Source organism: Thunnus albacares, chromosome 4 (assembly GCF_914725855.1).
Source record: "Thunnus albacares chromosome 4, fThuAlb1.1, whole genome shotgun sequence".
Lineage (NCBI taxonomy): Eukaryota > Metazoa > Chordata > Actinopteri > Scombriformes > Scombridae > Thunnus > Thunnus albacares.
This window is the reverse complement of record NC_058109.1, coordinates 16,764,142-16,786,943: the sequence shown is the minus strand read 5'-3', so window position 1 is coordinate 16,786,943 and position 22,802 is coordinate 16,764,142. Positions and strand designations below refer to the sequence as shown.

At 39.1% G+C, this 22,802-nt stretch overlaps 2 protein-coding genes across 3 annotated transcripts; one reads left to right on the top strand and one right to left on the bottom strand.

The window, feature by feature from the left end:
* Positions 1-1,954: 1,954 nt before the first annotated feature.
* Positions 1,955-18,984, bottom strand: znf362a (zinc finger protein 362a). 2 transcript variants are annotated; one of them, XM_044349581.1, is made up of 9 exons: positions 15,716-18,984; positions 11,797-11,860; positions 10,816-11,056; positions 9,153-9,278; positions 7,814-8,141; positions 5,894-6,118; positions 3,890-3,968; positions 3,585-3,743; positions 1,955-3,472 (listed from the first exon to the last, which is right to left on the bottom strand). In XM_044349581.1, exons 2-9 carry the CDS (start codon positions 11,857-11,859, stop codon positions 3,353-3,355), a joined length of 1,341 nt encoding a protein of 446 aa, XP_044205516.1. In that variant the 5' UTR covers position 11,860; positions 15,716-18,984; the 3' UTR covers positions 1,955-3,352. The 2 variants fall into 2 exon arrangements, with proteins under 2 accessions (XP_044205516.1, XP_044205517.1); XM_044349582.1 differs by having other exon boundaries at positions 10,816-11,023.
* LOC122981068 lies at positions 7,944-22,802 on the top strand. The gene is made up of 3 exons (XM_044349583.1): positions 7,944-8,031; positions 19,778-19,927; positions 21,253-22,802. The coding sequence occupies exons 2-3, from the start codon at positions 19,780-19,782 to the stop codon at positions 22,362-22,364; spliced, it is 1,260 nt and encodes a 419-aa protein (XP_044205518.1). The 5' UTR covers positions 7,944-8,031; positions 19,778-19,779; the 3' UTR covers positions 22,365-22,802.

Genomic DNA, 22,802 nt, shown 5'->3' with positions numbered 1-22,802 from the left:
ATGCTGCACAGGGAGCATTAAGAGATGATGAAATAATCTAGTGGCTGCAAGTTTAAAACTCAGACATTTTTCTCAGGAATTTGACCAAAGCAGAGTTAAAACCTGAGTGAATTTACATTCCTCAGGTGGTCAGAAACAAACCTCCAGTGAGATGCTCATCTAGCTCTGTGTCTATCAGTGCATGCTGTTTACATGTGTTTCCATGCTTTTCAGACAGCTATTAGATTCAATTAATCCTGTATAATATAAAAATCTATATGCAGACAATGAACATCAAGTTTGCATTGCTACTATTATCATTATAATTAACTAATGATTTATTTCCATTATTGTTTCATAGTAATGCAGTTTAAGTGCAGTCTGAGTTGAAAAGTATGCGCTATGTTGCCTCACAACAATAATGTTACATTTCAACTGTGTTGAACTACACAAATTAAGCAAGTTTCAAGAGTCTGCTAATTGATTTTCATACTGTATGACAGTTAGTGGAAACCAATGTCTGCTTTGAGGGTAGAAGAAAAAAAAAACATTAGGATAAATGAAACACCACAGCAGGGTTTGCAGAATCATGAGTGATGATTTGAAGTACTCATTATTTGTAGGAAATGAGCAAAAACATGCAAATTGTTGATGGCATGACAGTCAGTGTTTGTTTTATCCTTTTAACCTCTTAGCAGTGAAAATTTCCTGTAAATCTCTGTTTGCTCTATGCTTATTTACACGTGTAAACAGGTTTTTATAAGTGTATGTTTCCAGATTCACCAACCTGATCAGATTAGACATTAGATATACAGAAGATAAAATGACATAAGAATGAACAAATATGCATTAATGTATTATCACAAAGGAGTTAAATCCTCGATTTCAGTGGTTTACCCACCTACCTGTTTGTGGCTTACTGGTACATATAAGCTGTGTCAAGTTTTACATGGTTTATTATGCACATTAGAGTCCTTTTAAAACACATTGTGGGGGATTAAATACACTGAAACAATCCATTGAGCTTTACTGGACAGAACTACTTGAAATTATTTGAAATAAACAATTAATTAATTAATTTTTATTTATATTTTTATTCTCTCTTTGACTTCATGTAAACTGCCATTTGTTTGCCTCTGGTGATCACAGTCTAGCTTTGAATGGATGCTTCCTTTTTCACAGACACTTAACTGCAGCCGAGATGAGACATTATCCTCGTCTGTCTCCATAGTCAACAGTAAAAGTGTGAAACAGGAGTCATGTCCAGTCCACAGCTTTGATCACATTTCCCTACAAACACATCATCCTGCATAACCGTATACTTTTGTGTGGGATCAATGACTCCATAAAAAGTCTTTTGAGAAGGAGCTGTGATATTTTATTCATCAGAATTAAAAATTAGCTTCCTCTATCAAACAAAGTCTGTGTCAACAGAAAGTGTACATTTTTTGGAAGTGCCTTAACATTTTTTGTGAAATATAGTTTCCAACATTCAAATAAGAAGCATCATGTGACAGTCGTCCTGTGTTAAAGGATTTAGTGGCATCTAGGTGAGGTTGCAAATTGCAACCAAAAGCATACACCTCTACTCCCCCACCCCTTCCAAGTGTGTAGGAGAATAGACGGTGGTCACGAAACTCATGAAAAACGTGAAAGGCCCCCTCCAGAGCCAGTGTTTGGTTTGTCTGTTCTGGGCTACTGTAGAAACATGGTGGTGCAAGGCAAGCCTCGTGAAAGAGGTCCCGCTATGTAGACATACAGGGCTCATTCTAGGGTAACAAAACACAACGATTCTTATTTTCAGGTGAGTATACACTAATTAAAACATACTTATGAATATTATATTCCATTTCTTCCAAATCCTTTAAATTCTTCACACTGCACTTTTAACATGTTTTCCAAGATTATTCATGTACAAGCCCTGACATGTTGACATGTCGCCAGCAAAAACAAAATGTAGACTTTCACCAACCCCTGTAATTATAGAATTATTTATTATAAAACAGGTTGACAGTTAATATAGTTTATGTACAGTATATATCATGCTATGACATAAAAGGCAAATGTAAAGTGATAAAACAACAGTGGAGTTGTAACAAAGTTAAGGCTTAAATGCATATAAAATGGCAAAGTGTTCATTAATAAAACAATGAATAATTAAAGAAGGTTGATGCTTCAACTACACATTATGACTGAAAACCCAAAAGATTATTCATGTTTCCAGAATTGTTACACATCTGTCTGTTTGGTGTAAAATATAAGTCTTATCATATTAACATTTATTTATTTGCACATCCAATTAAATATAAAGTGGATTAAAGTAACAGAAGTGCATCACTCAATATAATTCTAACACAGTAATCCTAAATATTTTAGTGAATCTGGAAATAAAAAGGCATATGTCACTATTTTCAGGGAGGTCTGACCAGCTCTTAAAAACATATTTTTGATTCACTTCTTGTGCTAAGGTAACATGTACTTATAAGCAGAAGCTCATACACTCATTGCGTCAATTAAAGTTTCAATTCAGTTTTTGAAAGGGTTTTTTTTTAGTGTATTTTTAAAATTGTATTGACAGCTCTATAACAGTGTTTATAATTTAGGAGACCCAAACACTTTTTAATCTTGACCAGATTGAACTGTGTTTTTGAGCATTGTTTCTGAGCATTGTCTCTGTTTTATAACATAAATATATAAAAGAAAAACATCCATCCTTTCAGTTATGAGTCATTCTGGCCGGGGTGAACATGGCAAAACAGGTGAAAATAAAAACTACCAAAGAAAAATACTGACAGATTATTTGTGTATGCGTTACAATGACGTGTATGATGAAACATTGCAAACACGGACATAAGAAGTGGCACAATATACATGAATACACATTTATATAAGCATTCAGCTTTATGTTCACTTGGCCACCGAGCTAATGGAAGACTATTTCTGATGCAAATATATTTTTTTTGCAAAGACTTAAGATCGTAAAGGACCATATAAAAAAGACAAAGTAATCTGTTACAACACAAAAATGTTTAAAAAGATTTTCCATGTAGCTGCCTGGAGCGATACCTTTTTTTTTTTCTTCTGTGAAGTCACACACACAAAAAAAATGTTTTTTAGGCCTGTCATTTCCAGGCCTGAAAGTGCTGAGAAATCATCTTTGGATGTTCCAGATAATACTATCTGGTCAGCAAGAAAGGAAAGGAGGATATACTCATTAAAAGAGCACCTCTTCACAAGATACTAGTACAATCTGGCACATTTTTTGGAACCCGTTCATGGGTTCAAAGTCCATCAGGGGGAGACGTTGATGTCACAGGAAATCAGGAAAATGGAAGGGCAGGAGACGGGTGAGGATTAAACCACGCGGTGGAGCTCAGATGAGAGAGATCCGTATAGGGATGCTGGGAGACTCTGTCCTGTGTTGAGGGGAGTGATGGGACACCATGTGTTCCACCAGTGTGTGTTTAGACATGTGCTTCATAAGGTAGGTCTCCTGGGGGGGGGGGAAAGAGAGCTTCATCAACAAAAAAGAAGACCTTTAGACATGATTGCTACAGTTAATCCAGATTTTTTCAAATGTAAAATGATTCGGATCTCCAACTCACTGAGGTGTACGCCCTGCCGCACATGCTGCAGCAGTAGGCCTTGGCGTTTTTGATGGCGTGTGCAGACAGGTGGATCTGCAGCGAGGCAGAGTCCGAATAGGCACGGTAACAGTTGGAACACTTGAAGGGCTTGTCTTTGTTGTGCTGCCTCTGGTGAGACTTCAGCAGGGAACACAAAACATAAAATGAGACACTTTCATGCAGCATTGTGGAAGTTGTTGTCTCATGGTCTCATCACAGATCTATTCAGGCAGCGGAGGAAAGGGGGTGGTGAAACAGGTGAAGGAGAAAAGTTTAATGTTTACCTGCAGATTGGATAGTTGAGTAAAAGCTTTTTCACATCCTGGATGGGCGCATTTATACGGCCGATCACCTGTGTGGATTCTAAAACGGGGAAAGTGAGGCAAATATTAGCCAATTGAAAATCTTTTCAGGCAGGTCAGAAAGGAAGCTACAAAAACTTGTAACACACTGAAATACAAAGTTATATAACATACTCAAATGACAAAAATGGAATTACAACATGCTTTAAGTTTGTTGCCAGTGTAACATGTTTAAATCTTTTTTTGCAGGGGGATTTGTCTTGTCTTAGTTTGCACAGTACCATAAGAAACCAGCAGCTAAATCTGGCAAGAAAAGAGTAAAGAAGAGCTGAAAAGGACAAAGGCAGTTACTGTCATCATGTAGGGCACATCTACACTAAATCCACCAGCCTGCTACTAACACTGCTGGTGCTCCTTCCTAACTGACCAGACTGGACACAACAAGCTGAAATGTCAGTTCCTGCTGCTTTAATAACTTAACACTAATAAAGGGTTGGCTCATGAAGTAATGTTAATAGCTTTAGCAAAATGTCCTTTCATGATTTCTAGTGAAGTAATATAATTTGTCACTAATTCGCTTTCAAAGACTGAAAAAAAATTAAGATTTTCCCCAATAATACTAAGTTGTTTAAAACAACAAGTCCCCAAATAAACGACCATTTGACTATTAGTTTGTACCTGCACTCCAGAACGACCCACTAGAGCGTAATATGCCAGTTTCCAAAACTGTTACAAATCACTGTTAAAAAATAATGATGTTTCATGGTGTGACAACGCTGTGGTTAAGGTCTGGTTTGGTTTAGGCACAAAAAACACTTAGTAGGATTAGGGGAAGATCATGTTTTGGGTTAAAAATGAAAACATGGTTACTACTTCCTTAAAGTTAACTAACCGTTGTCGTCATGGCAACGGTAAATAACATGTAACGGTTTAAAAAAAAAAGTCCCGACTCGTGGTTGGAAACGGGAAGAGAACAGCGGTCTCCTGCAGGTAAGTCCACTTTTTTTGCCACTTTTTGCCATCTAACTATCTAACCATCCACCCAACCCGCGTCTTCCTAATAAAGAAGTCACCTTGTAAAGACGTCATCTGAACTGCGTCATAATTACTACCATACTACGGCTGCTTGATGGCGTCTGTCACTGAAACGTAACTATCAGTTGATTTTGGCTACTGAATTTTCGCTGAAACCTATGGGGTTGTTTTTCTTGGGAGGACAGGCTCGTACAGACACTGAAGACAGCATTGTCCCTGTTAAACGGACCTGTAATCATCATGTCTTCCCAAAAGGTACTTCAATACATAACAAAGTAAATATGGTCAACGGTTTTCAATACTGTCTTATAAAAGTGCTGTTTTTATGTTCAATGTTTAATTTTAAACCAACTGTATAGGCCGAAACCACTGGAGGGAAGTGAAAAAATATGCTTCTTTGTGATTTGAATTATTCCTTTAATATGAGAGAATAAATTGAGCATTTATTTACAAATTATTTATTGAAGGGGACTAATTACTTAATTACTAACTTTTGCATAGGAACTAAGGACAGTTTTACCCTAGTCATATTCCATCACAGCTTTCTATTGTTATGCTTGTTAAGAAACAGTACATTATACAGAACTGTTAAGAAAAAACTGTGTTATTGAACCACAACAATATACTTATGCTCAATAAAGCTTTGGTGTATAACAAAAAAAATGTAAAACCAGTAATCATGAGCATAGGGCTGGCAGTTCGAGCCTAAGCTCTTCCTGTCTACCTGTCAAAGTGTCCTTGAGGACAATGAACCCCAAATTGCTCCCTATGGTTAGACAAGTGCCTAGCATGGTAGCTTTCTGCCATCGATGGCAGTATGTAAGTGAGCATGTGTGAATGGGAAAGGAAAGAGAGGCAAAACTGCAACAGTCTTTGGATAAAAGTGCTGCTGTACATAAATGCTGTTCATTTACCAACACAGAGAGGAGGGAGTGTATGTAAATATCAGACCTGGTGTGCTGCTGCAGATGCGAGAGCTGGCGAAAACTTTTCTCACAGTAGGAACAGCGGTACGGTTTGACACCCAGGTGTATGCGGAGGTGCTGGGCCAGGTAAGATGCGTTCGCAAAGGACTTAGTGCACTGAGGACACTTGTGAGCCTTTGCCTCTGTGTGTGTCTTGGAGTGGATCTGCATGTCTGACTTGGAGAGGAAGGTCAGCGGACAAACTTTACACCTGTATTAAAGAGCACAGTGACACAGAAAGAAGACACAGATAAATAAGACACACATGGAGCCTATATTATAGATATCACACATTCCTGAATTACAAATTTGTCGTTGGATCTTGCTCAATGGGAGGATTAATTTGCAATACAGGAATATTATTGAGCAAGGAACAGTATCATCTCTTTGACCTACAGTAGGAATGATTTATAAGATTATAAGGTTCATATAAGGTTCTTAAAATCAGCTCCAGCTTGAGCAACTATAACATTAAAATGCTATGTACACCTTAATTCATGAGTAATCAAACAATAGCAATTACTTAACAGTACAAATATGTGCATTTGTGTCTTTCATACTTTAATTCAGCTCAACTGGTAATACTGATAATATGTTTTTTAAAAACATTTATTTTATTTCTACTTTTACTTTATTTCTTCCAGCACCCAAAAACTCCAAGGACTTGTCAGTCAGGTTCAATCTTAATTCACTCTTCACATGTGCTCCAAATACTGAGGCAGTGGAGACTGTAAGGAACCGGCTGCTATAAGACAAAATGAAATGCAACAGATCCAACCTCAGACAGACTGACTGCATTATATTGAAAAGTGTTTCTAATATTTTTATCTCCTGGTGTTGGACAAAATATAACAAACACTTTTCAATAAAGCAGTCCGGTTTAATACCACCACCCACTACAACCTCAAAAATAAAAATAAAGTAGAATTATGACTTTCCAACAGTGTCAACAACAACGACAAAAAAATTATAAGCTTCATAAAAGTAGAATTCATAGCAGAGCTGTTTGGATTGTATTAGACTGTAAAAGTGTATGTAATAAAGTGAACATGTATTTTGGAAATGAGCCAAACTTCTGCCTTATCAGCAAGAAATTCACAAATGGTTGGAGACCATTTCAAAACAACCATTCCTTTTGATTTTTTAATATCACAGACAAATATTTGATGAGAATCTTACTGATAGCAAGCAAAACCCAAAACTGGGAAATGGCTCCATCTGCAGGTACCAGGAACTGAATAATGATTAAATATGATATGTGAAATACAGGAGGGAAGGGTGAAAAGGAGGAAAAAATTATAAAAGAGGGAGAAAAGTAGGTGAGAGAGTACAGAAAAGACAGGAGGCAAGAAGAAAGTAATTTTAAACACTGAATGGTTAAAGCGAAAAAATGACAACATGTACAATGTGGAATCTGCTTTTCTTATTGTAAATTGTTTTTACAATAAGTGATAAAGCATTTGGAGGGTTAATAGGGGGAAGACAACTCCTTGGAGTCCTTGGAACAGGAAAAGTGCATTAGAAAAGTTAATTTATCATTATTATGTTAAGCATTTGTGTAACTACTGGTGCAAAATTAATTTCATGTTGTGATTGAGTTCAGTTTTCCTTTTTATGTTTTATTTCTTGAACCTATGGTTTTTTTGTATAATTACTTTTTAAAATCTATTTTTGCTTGTTTACTTACAATTTGCTGTACATCTCACTACTTCTTTTTTGTAATAGAGATGAAGATTTGACTACTGCAGTATCTACAGTACCACTGAACCCCTTATTATCTGGAAACAGTTGTGAGTCATGGGTCAAAGGAAGTGTACCTTCTGTAACTATGCATTTACAGGACTGGTTAGCACTGGTATTATACAAGAAGAAATGGGAAACTTTCCAGTGAGAGCAGTTGCATTACCTGTAGGTTTTTCCTTGTTTGGCAGTGATGGTGACACAGGACTGGTCATTGCCTGAGGCTAAGATGGGATAGGGCACCACCAAAAGCGACGACCCATTCTCTGCTTTGATCTTCTTACGCCCTCGTTCATCCTTTGGAGGGGGCCCGAGGAGACCCACGAGGCCCCCGTTGTTTTTCCCAGGCTCCATCCCGTGGCAGCTGGCTAACCCTGAGATGAGGTGAGGTGTGGGAGCTCCGCCCAGCCGGCTGTGGCTGCTTGAGGTGGGCGTGGTGGGGGTGATGATCTCTGAGGTGTTGAGGTTGCCCGTTCTGGATGCCAGCGCCACACCTGATGAGTGCAAAGGAGGACAAGACTGAAATAACTCATTGTAATGCAGAAAGGTGACATTTCTAAAAGCGTAAGACTGATGGGCAGGTTGCATTGCTATTTACTGTATTCATCTGTTTATATACTGTGTGCAATGTTATACATATATAGATTTATTTGGGCAGCCAAACCAAACAGTTTAGTTCACACCCAAAAGATTTTTTTGTATTTTTATAACTTCTTCCATCCAAAGCTGTGTGTGGAAATGCATTTCAAACTGTATAATGAACGTCTACCAGAATGGTGCATTTAAATGCAACCGATTAAATTAGTAAAATTAATTTACCAATTGGAGGTCAGCTTGTAAATGCAGATTTATAGCTAACTCATAAGTGTCAGATGTTGCAGCTTTTGAGTTGACTGATTCAAAGACTGTACACTCTGAACACTGATCCATGCAAACACACATCTGAGTTTTTCATGTGTACACATATAACGTATATATTAGCCTGATAATCAGACTGAATTCACTTTTCACTTCACTTCATTGATTCATTTTATCTGAATATATCTGATTTTTTCCTATTTTAATATATCTGAAAAAATCAGATATGTTGGTAGCAATTCAGAAATATGGAAACAGGCTAAGTGTTTATATAGAAAGAGGAACAGAAACAGGAAACTGCAAACACTACAAAATCAATTAATGATAGCATTGTATTCAAAACACAAACTTTATCAACATGGACAAATGATTGTCACAAGCTGATGGACAAGAGTGCAGGATAATGGACACAAAGCAAACACTGACACTTGGCATGCAGGCCATTGTAATACGACTCCCTTTTGTTGCGGTGTTTGCAAAATGACTTGATAACTTTGAAGTTCAAGTCATTTTCCATTAAGTGTTTACATTGTTCTATCTACTTCCTGCCCCTTCACACAGTACAGAGCAGTCAGATTTTATCAACATTATTTTCCGGTCCTAATGATGAGTGAAACCCACACTGCAGCTGACGGTTGTGTGGTTACCTGAGACGTGGTTTGTTCTGGAGGGATGGTCTATGAGTTGACGCAGATGCCAGTCTTCCCATAATCCTCTGGCTTTTATAGCTGCCTTATCGTCCAGATTCAAGTTTACATCCCCCAGAATACGACCTGGGAAAGATGTGCAGAAAATTCACCTTTTTAACAACGTACATTCATCTTTCATCATCATGATCAGCCCCCCCCCACCCCCCCCAGAGAATTAACTAGGGGTGGGAATCTTTGGGAATCTCGCGATTTGATTCGATTCACATTCTTGGTGTCTGATTTGATTCTTAATCGATTCTCAATTCAAAACAGATTCTCAATTGAATGAATGGAAAAGGCGGCACAATTTTTAGTCTCTTACTCCAGTACACTGTGTGCCAAACTGTTCACTGAAGTCCTTAGTCCACTGAAATGCAATATGAAACATAATTAGTGGTTAAGATAAATAGATGATGAAGGTCATTGTTATCAGAGAAAAGTGTGTGAGGATATGCTTATATTTATATACAGTCTGTGGTGAAAACCTAATGGAGACTGATAGGTCTAACTGTACTCTGCGTTTACTGGGCATTTACGTACTGAACGTTTAGTGAATCAGTGTTTCTCCTATAATTATAACAACGAGAACCCCAACCAGGCCAAAAAAATTTAATGCCAAAAATAACATTCATTTGGAAATTAATAGCATTTGGGAGTTTCTGTGCAGCGCTGTTCTGAAACGCGAGTCAATCTCTGTGTCGTTTCCTGGGAAACTCTTGGTAGCGTAACTCCGTTAATGAATACTCCGTTAGTGAATGCGTAATATGTTTGCGTAGCAAGTGGGAAAGAGCTAGCAGCGGAAAAGTGATGGTGGATGCGTGTGGAGCAGAGGAAAAGGTTAGCAGTAAGTTGTCAGTCTGGCAGTAAATGTACAGTACAGACTCCAGTGTGTCTGTTGATAAATGTTGCAGCATCTCAAGATCAAGAAAAGTCATGTCTGTTATTTCCCCAAGTGCTGGAAAAGTAAAGGTCGTTAGCTCCAAAGTTAGCAAACATGGGTTAGCCTAACCTGAAAATGCTAACGTTACACACACCTCCGCAACTAATCGATTAGTTAAAGATTATGTACGATTTTCTTTGGTTGACTACAGCCCTAGAAAATCCATTGTCATTTTTATTTAAAATGTATTTATTGGGACATTAATGTGTTTATTATATATCTGATAGCAGGTATATGACAGGAAATAAGGGGAGAGAGAGAAATGGGGAATGACATGGGTCCGGATCTGGACACGAACCAGAGATTTGCAGTTCATGGTCAGTGTCTTGACCCCTAGGTCAACAGGGCACCCCAAAACCTGAAACTCACTGTATTTAGCCATGATTTACAAAAAGAAGTAATGTTTGATTTTCTGTAGCGGACTTCTGAAACACGTCATCAGTCCCAAATCATGTTTATAAGCTGTAAGCTCTCTTCAAAACTGAGAAATTCATGACGTTTCAAGGTGATAAAAGAATCCTAATTGTGTTTTTAAGCTGTTAAAGAGGCCTCCAGTACTGCCAACAAAACAAAAAGAAAGTACTAAAATAGTTCAGGGAGATACTGCAGGATGGACACATTTCATGCACATCAGTAAAAAGTGAGGACTGGAGAAGCAGTGAGGCATCAGAGGAAGCGTACCTGTGACTGAGCTGGAGGCGGGGCGGGCGTGCAGAGCGATGTCTGGCTGAGACGGGCTGTGGCTGTGGAGAACTGGCATCTGATGGGCTTTGGACATCACGTGCTGGCTACCCTCCACCTGGCTCGGGGGAGCCAGTAAAGGCTGTTGGGAAGGGACTGTGGCGGAGGGCAGATGAGGCGTTCTGATCTTCTCCGCCATCAGCTGCTCCTTGATTTTATTGATCAAGACTAGGTTATCCAGCTGACAGCCGGGAAACAACATTTGTGACAAGAGAACAGCCATCAGTTCAGTCAGTGTCAGTTTATGACACGATGGTTCCCTCTAATGGCTCATACGTGACATTGTACCCAAAACGTTATCTGAGGATCAACAACTGATCACTAAATTAAACCAGTGGTTTCCAAACTTTTGGCCTCGTAACCCTTTATTATAGGTTATGACCTGTGCGTGGTCATGGGTTGTAAGAAGAGATTTTTCTTTCTCATGCAGGATTTTTAGAAACCTGAGAGATGAAAGAATCAGGTATATTACTTATTTAAAGGATTTTTAGAGGCCAGAAGAGGTGAAAGTGTATTTAATTTATTTTGTAGAGGCCTTAAGAGGTAGTATCCAATTTTTTATTGATAAAAAAGCAAAAATTAAAGACCTGTAAGAATGTTTTACAATATTCGTTTAATCCCTGGGCCCTGACTCTCAGGTTGGGAACCACTGCATTTAAGGAATACTTTGGGAAATATGGTTATTCACTTTCTTGCTGAGAGGTAGATGAGAAGATTGACACCACTCTCAGTGAAAGTAGTGTCAATCTAACTTTTGGCAAGAAAGCAGATAAGCATATTTCCAAAAGTATTCCTTTAAACTGTCAATTATTTAGTATCATAAAAAACAACAAACCATTCCACAGAAAACTTACAATACAATGACTTCACTGCCGAGTGTTAATATGTGCATTAATGCGTGAAAATACCAGAGTCACTCACCTGGCCAGGCATTGTAGGAGGTGGAGGCCAAAAATAGGGATTGTTAAAGCGCGGTTCAGCCATCCTGAAATGAATACACAAGAGGTCATAAACCAGATGAGGGCATGACTCAGCTGCTCCATTTGTCCATCAGTTAATTACTGACCAGTACATGTATTGAGTTCAAACTTGTAACACAGTGGTGCCAACCTTTTTGGCTTGCGAACCCTTAAAACAAAGCAATGTTTACTTTTGGATTGCTTGATTGCTTTATTTTTTCCTAATATCAGAGTCATAATTTACAAGAAAATAAGCAAAGATTAGAGAAAATCAGAACAAAAAATGAGCAGAACTTTGTGTTGTTGTACAAATTTTAAAGACCCCTGAGGCAAATTTATGATTTGTAATATTGGGCTATACAAATAAAATTGACTTGCGACCACTAAGGTTTATCTTGTAAGTCCTTGCACTCAGTTGTCCCTTCTTGTAAGATATTCCTTAAAACTGTAAATTTATGTGAAGATCTATTGTTTGTGCAGAAAACAGCGGTTAAAAACTTGTGGCAATAGATCTCCTCCCAAGCAGCAGATGACTGTTTGATGTGATAATTTGGGATAACTTGTCCCAGTCTTGTGATATTGTATTTTCAAAGACATTCTGTTTTAAGTTCTCCTCTTGTCCCAAAGTGCAAGAGGAGACCTCGTAGTCTCGCACTTTCTCTGAGCTGCTGCCTCGTCAGAGATAGCACAGAGAGAGGAAGGAAGACGTTTAAGTGAGTGATGCGAGACGGGGTTCACCCTCCCTTGCGTTCAGGTTTTTCTGGGGATTTTCAACCACAAGACTGCATGATGGGCATGCTGCCTAAGAGATAGTCTCTCACATGATTACAACAGTTTGTTCGGGAACTCTCCTGAACGGTTATCAGAGAAAACAGAAACGTTAAAAGTGATGAGGCTCAGATCCTAATCTGTCGCTGACTGTCTCCTCCTTGTACATGGGGCCCTGACTGGTTGAGAGTCTGATGGGAAACGGGAGAAACGTTGCAGAGTCTCACCTCAGCATACAGCAAGACCTGAGTGATGTTGGTTAATGATCCAAGTAAAGATAATGAACGTGGAATGACTTTAATGAGGATGCTGATCAGAAACCACAAGCCACACTGATTTGTAAGTGACAGCATTTTTTTTCCCTCTTTTTTTACACCCGTGACTGTGAACATTGTCTTTTTAAATTAGAATGTTTCATTTTCTTAGCATGCAATTAAACATAATGCTTGATGAAGCTGCTCCTCCACAGGCCGTGTCTCATTTTTTAGGGGAAGAGAAAGCTACTTGCTGTTAAAGTTGTGATCTGTAGGCCTTTTCTTTCCACAGTTTTCTCTTTTCAACCCAGTATGAAGTTCTTTTCGAGACATTTTGCATTGCGTGCTTTGGCACACTCCACCATTCCTAAGTCTGTTTGGCTTAGCAGAGGCATAACACAGTCCACATCGGTGAGCCAAGAGAAACAAAAACGATACGTCCAGGGGTACGAGCGTACACTAAACCCCACAAAATATTTCTCTAATGATGCCAGTGGGGATCAGTTTCACTTCCTGGAGGCTTTCTGCCTCAGAGGAGTTTGACTGCTGCTGGACATCTCTGTGTCGCTTTTTGAAATTACACGCTTCACCAAGGCAGCGAGGTACTGTGTATGACTCACAGTTCCTACGTATTGCTTTACATTTATACTGTATGCTGTTGTGTGCTGTCTTAACTGTATGTGGCATCAAGACCTTGTAAAGTCAATCAGCATTGTAACCTGTAGACTCAGGTCTAGACTACGTTGCTTTTGCCAGAATTGTTTTAAGATTTTGCACAAATGCAACTAAGTTTTGATAAGGCCTAAATAATTTATACCTGCACATAAACTTTAGGGTTTTATCTTTTCCAGTAAAGAATATTGGAAATCATTTCTGGTATAGGTGTATCAAAAAGAAACTCAATATAATTCAAACTGCACACTGATCTAGGTCTATAAAATGTCAGAAAATAGTAATGCCACTTATAATATCTCATAGTCCAAGGTGATGTATTCAACTGTCTAACACCCAAAGATATTCAATTTAATATGACAAAGAAAAGCATCAAATCCTCACATTTGAGAAGCTGGAAGCAGAGAATGTACTTCTGCTTGAAAAAAAATGCCCAAAACTATTAATCTATTATAAAAAAAAAATGTTGCCATTGATTCAGTTTATCGATCATTTCAGCTCTACTGCACCATCATTCAAGACATTTAAGGAATCAGAACATCAAAGTTTTGGTCCCTTTTGACAAAAGTTTATCTGAAGTCATTAAACTGGCAGGCTGTAGTTAATAATAGTACTTTCAAATAAGTCACCTTTTATGATAAAGGGTTTTCTAAGTTGTGACTAATGGCAGTTAATAAATAATTTAGTAAAGTTTTATAAAATGTCTAAAAATGAATTTTAAAAAACTTGAGATGTGTTGCATTGTAAAGTAAGAAGTTATGCTCATGTCTAACAAAAGTTTCACCACTGTAAGAGTATTTTCTGGTGTCTTTTAAGTCTATGTAGGCTGGGTTTGCACATAATCAATAACATAACTAACTGATCGGTTATAAACCTTTTATAGTAGCAACATTTGGGTTGTCAGGTTGTGAAAAATCTCTTTGACTCTTCAGACTGACCACTAACTTGGACCAAAATCTGTTCACTTGTCAGTACTTATGATTGCAAACTTGATGGATTAAAATTCTTTATTGATGACTTATTAACATCAATACATGGAGACTTGATAGTTTATTAGAAATTGAGAAAACCCTTAAGCATTTATTACGGATTACCAACATGATAAACATCAGTCACAACCTTAAAACCCTAAAGTTGTTCTTATTAATGGCTTATAACTGATGTATAAAGCGTTAGTACATCTATTATTAACAAATATATAAATCCCAACTCCTTCATAAAGGAGCCTTTATAGAAAGTGGTACCAAAGTGATATAAAACAACTCACATGCTCATGTTATTATTATATAAGCAGAGGTGGTCTGTCAGGTGCTATAATAATCCTACAGATGGTAATGCTGACATAAAACTTGTAGTTCAGCTTCAAAAAGTTGCATCAGATTAATCAAACAGAAACATGATAACAGTGAGATCACCTCTGGAAAGAAATACAACATCTGTGAGGATAAAAACAGCACCGAAGCAAAAGTTAGGGTTAACTTTTCCCCCTTTTTTGTACCCGCGCTGCTGAATGATTATTCTTCCGTTAAAAAACTAAAATCATCTGATTCAAATCTTAATATCATCATCATCATCATCATCTTTAAATGAGAGCATCTCCTCCTCCAGAGAAACGATCCTCCGCAGCGCCTCGGTCTGTCCGTCGCCTCTCCCTCATTCTCAGACAGTTTATTAAAAAAAAATCAGACAAAAGGAAAACAAAAATGGCAGCCCTGTCTTATTTTTATAAGCACTGGACGCCATATTCTGCAGATCCGAATATTATAAGGAGGTAAATTCTCCACATGCAATGACCCGCTCGGGATGCGTCGGGATGTGGCATATTTTGCATTAAGCGTACGAATGATTGTTTACTTTGATTTGCAGGTTTGAATAGCCCGGCTTGAGGAGGGAAAAAAACCCTGACACTTCCTACAACAATCATCATGCCTTTGCTGAAAGCTCTGCAGCCGCTGAGCCATAAATCCAAATGTCGAGCTTTGCGCCGACGCGCAGTGGAAGCGTTTATTCGCGCGACAGAAGAAAGAAACCAGTCTTGATCATTTATGCGCTGCGAATGCTCCTTTTTTTATTGCAACTTTTGCATGACTTGAATAAAAAACGGCGACGAGGCGACACATGGCAGCTGCGTGTGAGAGGAAAAAGAGCAAAAACAGGCAGAGATTTTGCATCGAGCGGCCAACATACCTGAACCAGCCAGAGAAGAGATATTTTATAAAGGATTAGACTCTTCTTTCTTTCTGCCTTGCTCTCAGTCGGACTTCAAACCTTCCGGGTCGCCTGCTGTTCACTTCTGGGTGCTGCAGGCGAGGAATTGTTCAGCGTGAAAACACTGAGCTGAAACGGGATTTTTTAACCCATTTTCTGGTTTCTAATTTTCCCGCAGATCTATGTCACGGTCGCATCTGCGCGGCAGTGTTTACATTAAACTGTGCATATGCACGTAGAGTTCATATAATTTCCTGCACAGTGACAGTTGTGGTGTTTATATGTTATTATTGCATGTGTGAGGCTGACTCTCTCTCACGTGTTTAAAACAGTCTGAAATAAACACAGTTATATTTGTCATCAGACGAACCTCAGAGGTCCAGTTCTGCCGTGTGAGTGTATAATTGTGAGAATAATTTGGTGCACTACAGGTGGCCTTTTCAAGGTCTCTATAAAAACTGTCTGTGTGTCCCAGGTCCAGACAGTCATGTAGCTACAGTAGATATGAGCTGTAATCCGCTCAGCAGCAGCATGACAGGCTGCTAATGTGCTCTGTGCTTAGCTCAGCAGGAGATGGCACTGCTGCCACAGCTGAGACACACAGAGAGAGAAAGAGGGTGAGATAATCATGAACATGTTGCCTTATGGCTGAAAACTAGAGGACATGCTCTACATGTGGGAATGAGAGATTGCGATCATGTACGGTGCTCAATGAATTAATTTGAATTTACACTTTAGTTTTAGGGTCACCCAGATAAAACTAATACATTTTACATTAACATTTATGAAGGTTATAATGTTCAGAAACTGTTTTAGACAGGTAGTGGTTAAACTTAACTTTAAAATATGGTCATTTTGAGGCTGAGTGTTGAATTTTATTGAATATAATACCCCATTCATCTTAGTGAGGATGGACGATATGTTAGAAACATCTCATTGTGAAGTTTATATTCTCAAACCTGATGTCCATGGACGCTATTCCAAAGTGCTCCTGCTTCTTTTTCATGTGATTATATTAGTTTGCTGTCTGTCTTTTATTAGAAAAACAATATTATTTATCAGCATCACAAACTACAGCCTCCAATAGAACCATACAGTCAAATTAACGTCTCTCAAAGAATGTAAGTGTAAAGTTAAACAGATTTAATGGTTAAACATGTTTATATCATGTCATTTTAAGTGTGATTGTCTGCAAAAAAAATGGTCCTGTTATTGCTTTGCACTAAAATGACAACTTTATCCCATAGTCAAACATATTTCTGAGCAGCCCACAGTGTAAACATATATGTAACCATATAATTTTTAAACCATGAAGTGAAATTATTGTATATTTTTGGTGACAATAAAAAAATTCAGTCATACACGTGTGTTATTATCACTGCTCAAACTCTGCACACACGGTTGCTTTCTTACCTACATAATCTTTACTGTATGTGGAGTTTGCACACACACACACACATACAAAGTGACAGACAGACACATTCAAATCTATGTTAACATCTCTATTTCAAATGCAAAACTCTGCAGGGACACCAGCTTACATGTTTGACATGAGTCACACTGAGGGTAAAACAAGCACACAAATGTGATGATAATGATTAGAGAGAGAGAGCAAAGATGGAGCACAGTGAGGTAATTAAATGTTGTTTATCATTTAATAAACAACATTCATTTTTCAGCCTTTCTGCAGCTTCTCATGAGTTTAAACATGGTGAGATGAAGAAATTGTTTAGGACACATCATCCAGAGCTCACAATATAATCAGACTTTTTTTTTTGACAGGAAATAATTGCTTTCTATTGACTTTATTTGACTACATTTGGCACAGCTTCCTGATTGCTGCCGCAGATAACTAAGAGGAAAAAAGTCGATAAACCTGATAAGAAAATGTGGTTCACAAAACTTTCCTTTGTATCACCAGAACATAAAGACATGAGACTCCTGTGAAAGCAAATTTGTCCTGTTCTCCAAATAATTCATCACTGGACTGTTTCAACTCAGTTGCAGCACAGTTAGTTAGTTAATTGTTTATTTAAACAAATGTCCTCATTGAGCTCAAGATCTCTTATTCAAGAGAAACCTGGGTACAAAAAAAACATACGTAGACAAACACAATTACAGCACATAGACAGTATAACAGCTAAATTACTTCTGCATTCAAACAACAATTACTGGTAGGATTCAAAACACCTGAGTATAATTTGACACAACAATGTCACCACGAGGTCCATTTAGTAGCTGTTCAAGAGCTCTCAATCATATCACACAATCTTCCTCAGCAAATGGAGTATGTTCAGTTGTCAGTGCATTGTAGAAGTTCACATTTTCATTTTTTTCTGATCACTTTAAGGACTTTTCATCCATGTTGACTCAAAACTTGAAACAATCAGAAGGCAGAGATAATGAGGCAGTTTTCTGGGGGCGCTGACTCCCAGGTTTGAGTCTGGCCGGATATCTTTGTTGCATGTCATTTCCCATCTCTCTCTCTCTCTCCCTTCATTTCCTGTCATCTCTCCATTGTCCACTATACAATAAAGGCAGAAAAGGCCCCATAAGATAATTGTGAAAAAAAAGTTTTCCCAGTAGAGCCTTATACATAAGTAATGTACAGTACAACACAGCTCCCTTTTGTTGGTGTAAGAGGACTGTGCCATCTGTCCAAACAGTCCACAGTAGCTGTTGCTGGAAACTAACGTGATCATTATCATTTATGATGATATGCAAATCATCATCTAAATAATGGGGAAAACCATTTTAATAGGGTCAACGGTTTAAAGGAAATTGGCTTTCATTGAAAAGCATGAATGTATCATATTTCTGAACCTATTGTTAAACTTTTGTTGATTCAAATGAGTATCGGCAGGATGTATAGCGTCATCGTCTTCTTCACAGTTATCTGATCTGCTGTCAAATCCTGCTTTATGAAACTCCCTGCGTGTGTGTTTGCTGAAGCCTGTGAAATAACACAGAATAGTTTGAACAAGGTGTGTGTTTAACGCAGGAATGTTTGTACATCCTCACTCAATATGAAAAATCTTCTGTCATGTATATCCTTAACTAATAGCAACATGTTTTTCTTCACACACACACACACACACACACACACACACACACACACACATACAGATATGCACTTTGCATCCCTCACTGTTATTAGTTAGTTAGCTGCCAGACTGGTTTTCGAGTCTGTACAAACAGCGCCACACCCTCCGAGACGCACATGTTCTCTCACCTCCACACAGGCCAGGTGCAGGGTGCACAGAGGCGGGGGAGGTTTTGGTGGTGGTGGGGGGGTAGAGGGGGGAGGTCATTATCCCCTGAGAGGGTGGAGCAAAGGGGAGGTGAAGAAAGCGGATGAAACATTTGAAGCTCATATTGACATGCTGCTCTGTAGGCTCCTGTGAGCAACAGGTAAGAACTAATGAACCTCACAGCAGTTTTTGATCTAGACTCATATTTTTCTGTAATATATCTTCTAAATTTGCTTCTTGTTATCATGTGATAGAGATAATGGAAATATTTTTTTCACAGGTTGAACCAGTCTGATTGTGCAGTATCAGTCAGTCAGGTGGAGGAGATATTTACAGACAAGTCATAGCAACGGCGTCTGTGTATTCAAGTCTGCTCTAAATTTGCATCTGTGCTCACATTACTGAGGAGTTTCAAAACACCTGCTTGTTCTTTGCTGGTATTAAATGTCATTTGTAAAAAGGCAATGCAAATATCACGACAGAGGAAGACAACTTTTAATGAACAATCAACTGTAAACAGCCGTCTAGTCCAGGGTTCATTACTAATGTACACAATGAAATATTGATCTGCAACCATGAAGCAAAAACATTGACTGAGAGTGAAATGATCATGTAAAACAATTGTGTGTTTATGAAATGTTACAGATACTATAGAAATGTTTGACATTGTGGTGGTGGGGGGTTACTGTCAGCAGAGTGCCTGGCATTCCTGACCTCCTTCACCCCGAGGCAAAAAAGAAACCAGTTTTTTGAAATGCTGACCCGTGTGTGAATGTTGTTTTGTTTTTAGCCATGGATGGTGTGTTGGAAGGAGCGACAGTGTTGTGTTTATGTAAACTGGCCTGCAGTCTCCTCTTCTTGCCCTCATTGGCTGTATCCTACAGTCCCGTCAGCTTCTGCTGCTGCTGCCTCCTGATCTTCACGGACTTCCTGGTCACAGGTGAGGATGCGACCAGGTGCTCCGGTCACCACAGTCCTTTAGTCCAATTCCAGTCCAGTTCCAACCATTTTAGTCTGATGTACCCCCACAGCTCTTTCATTTTAAACTGGATGTAATTTAACACTAGTAATTATCATCATTTATTGATTGATAGCAACTATTTTGATAATTGATTTAGTCACAGCCAAACATTTCCTACCTCTAGCTTCTCACTTGTGAGGATTTGCTGCTTTTCTTGTCTTATGTGATAGTATATTAAATAACTTTGTGGTTTTTTAGTGTTGACTTGACAAAACAAGCAATATGATGGGCATTTTTCAACATTTTGTGATATTTAATATATATTTAAGATATCTAATAATTGGCAGATTAATTGATGATGAACATAATTGTCCCTCCAGACATATTGATCCTGTAATTGTTTATGTTAAAGCTTGGTTTCAGTAGGTTTGGTTTGCATTCGTACATTTGTTTATTCATTTGGGTTCATCCTGAACTAAATTACAAAACAAACCCCAACAACTTTTTGCAATCTAATCTTAACCTCAGTTTTTCCAAATTAGCTGAGCTACACCACAATCCTCCCATGTACTCCCTGGCAACTTAACCTGGGATACACATACTTTTAGTTGGAATTAAAGGATAGTTTTTTCCATGTCCATCTTAAAACAACAGTCAGGTGCCCATATGGATATTTAAACAGGTTTCGCTTGCTGTAATCATTCCTCCTGTTCATACTGAAGATCCTTTCCAAATGCGTTTACAATGGGGGCCAAAATCTACACTCCTTGTTTTGAGCAAAAATGTATTTAAACGTTTATCTGAAGATAATATGAGGCTTCAGCTGCCCGAGTTAGTCAAATAAAGTGGATTTCCTCCACAGTTACAGTCTTTTTAGTAAAAAATTCTCTGTTTCCTCAGAGAGTGTTTCCCTGTAGAGCTACGATGGAAGTATAGTAACAAAGAGGAAGTTTGACACTAAAAAGACATTTTAACATTGAAAGATTTCTACTTGATTTGATTAATTCGGACAGCTGAAGCTTCATATTAGCTTCAGATAAACTTTAAAATACATTTTTGCACAGACGGAGGCTTGTGGATTTTGGCTCCCATCACTTACATTGTAAGTGCATTATGAAAGGATCTTCTACTGGTCAGTATGAAGAGGAGGAATGATTACAGCAAGAAGGACATAAGTCAATAATCATTTGGGAACCCGACTATTGTTTTAGAACAGACTTGAAAAACTGTGAAACTGTCCTTTAACTGCTCTAATCCAATCCAACCAGAGTCACCTCACTGACACTTTGTGTTTTTCTCACCAGTTTTTCTGAGTTTCCTGTGCATCTTTGAGTCCTGGCTGACTGAGCTGACCCCGCTCAGTGATGCCATCGCCCTGCGCTTCCTGCTCTTTCTCAGCCACACATATGGTGCGGTGTTGCTCTTGATCACACCTCTGATCGCTGTGGAGACTCTGATCAGACTGCTGGGGCCTCACTATGCTGCGTCTCACAGGGCGGTGGGTCAAACAGTGGGCTCTGATGGACAGAGTTATTATAAAGAGGAAGTAACTGTGGAAGAGGAAGAGGACAGCGACAACCCAGACAAAGAAAGTTGGCTGCCTCATGCTGTCGGCTACCTCTGCTGCCTGTCAGCGTGGGTCGTTGTCGCCCTCAGTGTCAGGTGGCAATGGAAGCTGGAGGAAGTGTGGGCTGCTGCCTGTTTGCACACAAACAACTCCCTGATCAGATGTTTGCCCAACCTGTTCAGCCCCATGCCCAGCGCCGTGAACCCCTGCTGGGGCATGGCCTTCCTCTCCCTCCTCCTGTTCGTCCTGACCATGGGCACAGGCTTGCACAGACGGCCCCAGGCTCCCACACAGATGGAGAGAACACACACAGAAAAACATCGAGTTAACAATAACGGCAACCTTGCTCCAGCTCTGTCTGCACCCTCCAAACCTGTGCACCCTGGGATATCGGTGTCAGAGCCAGCGCAGTCTGTTGACCCAGAGAAAACAGAGAGCAGCTGCACTGTTCACAGAGCGTATTCCTGGAACAGCATGCAGATGTCTGCGTGTCGCCATGGAGACTTTGTCCTCCTCTCCCCCGAGTGTTTGTCTGCGGAGAGGGGAGGACAGGAGCACGAAAGGACAAAGAGAGGTATACCTCTGACATTTATCACGGAGGAACACGTGAACTCACAATGCACGAGCCTGTGTGGGTGGCGACAGTGGGGTTTTCCCTGCCTGGGGGTGAATGTAATAATAGGGTTCGTGGGTGTGTTCTCCATCTTTGTGCTGCCCCTGAATCTATGTGTGAACATTCTTCTGATCCGGACTATAGAAACTCTGCTGGAGCTGTGTATCAAATCTTTAGTCTCATCTGCAGCAAACTCAACCGACATGACTGCTTCTCACAATGTAACACTTGTATAAAACCGGATGGGTGAGAAGTATAAATGGAAGCTGATTGGAGCTTATTTGCGACAGGACCGTCAGATTAATATTACATGTGCGCAGACATTAGGTCTACTTACCTGTCGACACTGGTTTGCATAGAGTGTAAATAAACATTCTGAGCAGCTATTTACATGTGAGGAATAATATGTGGAAACTGCTGAAAGGTGCTGAGGAGGCAGGTTGAGGCGTGCTTGCTACAGAGACTAAAGAGGGCCTGCTTTTACTGCTCAGGGCCATGAGATCTGCAGTGATTTGTCTTTACACAATGGGTGACAGAATGAGCCTCTCAAGTTTAAAGAAGACTCAACGACCGACAGTGTTTTGAAAAGAGTAATATGAAGTGTGCTGATGCTGCATCACATAAACCCTGCGTAAAGCAATGTGTAAATAAATACTGAGTGACTTGAGGGTGAA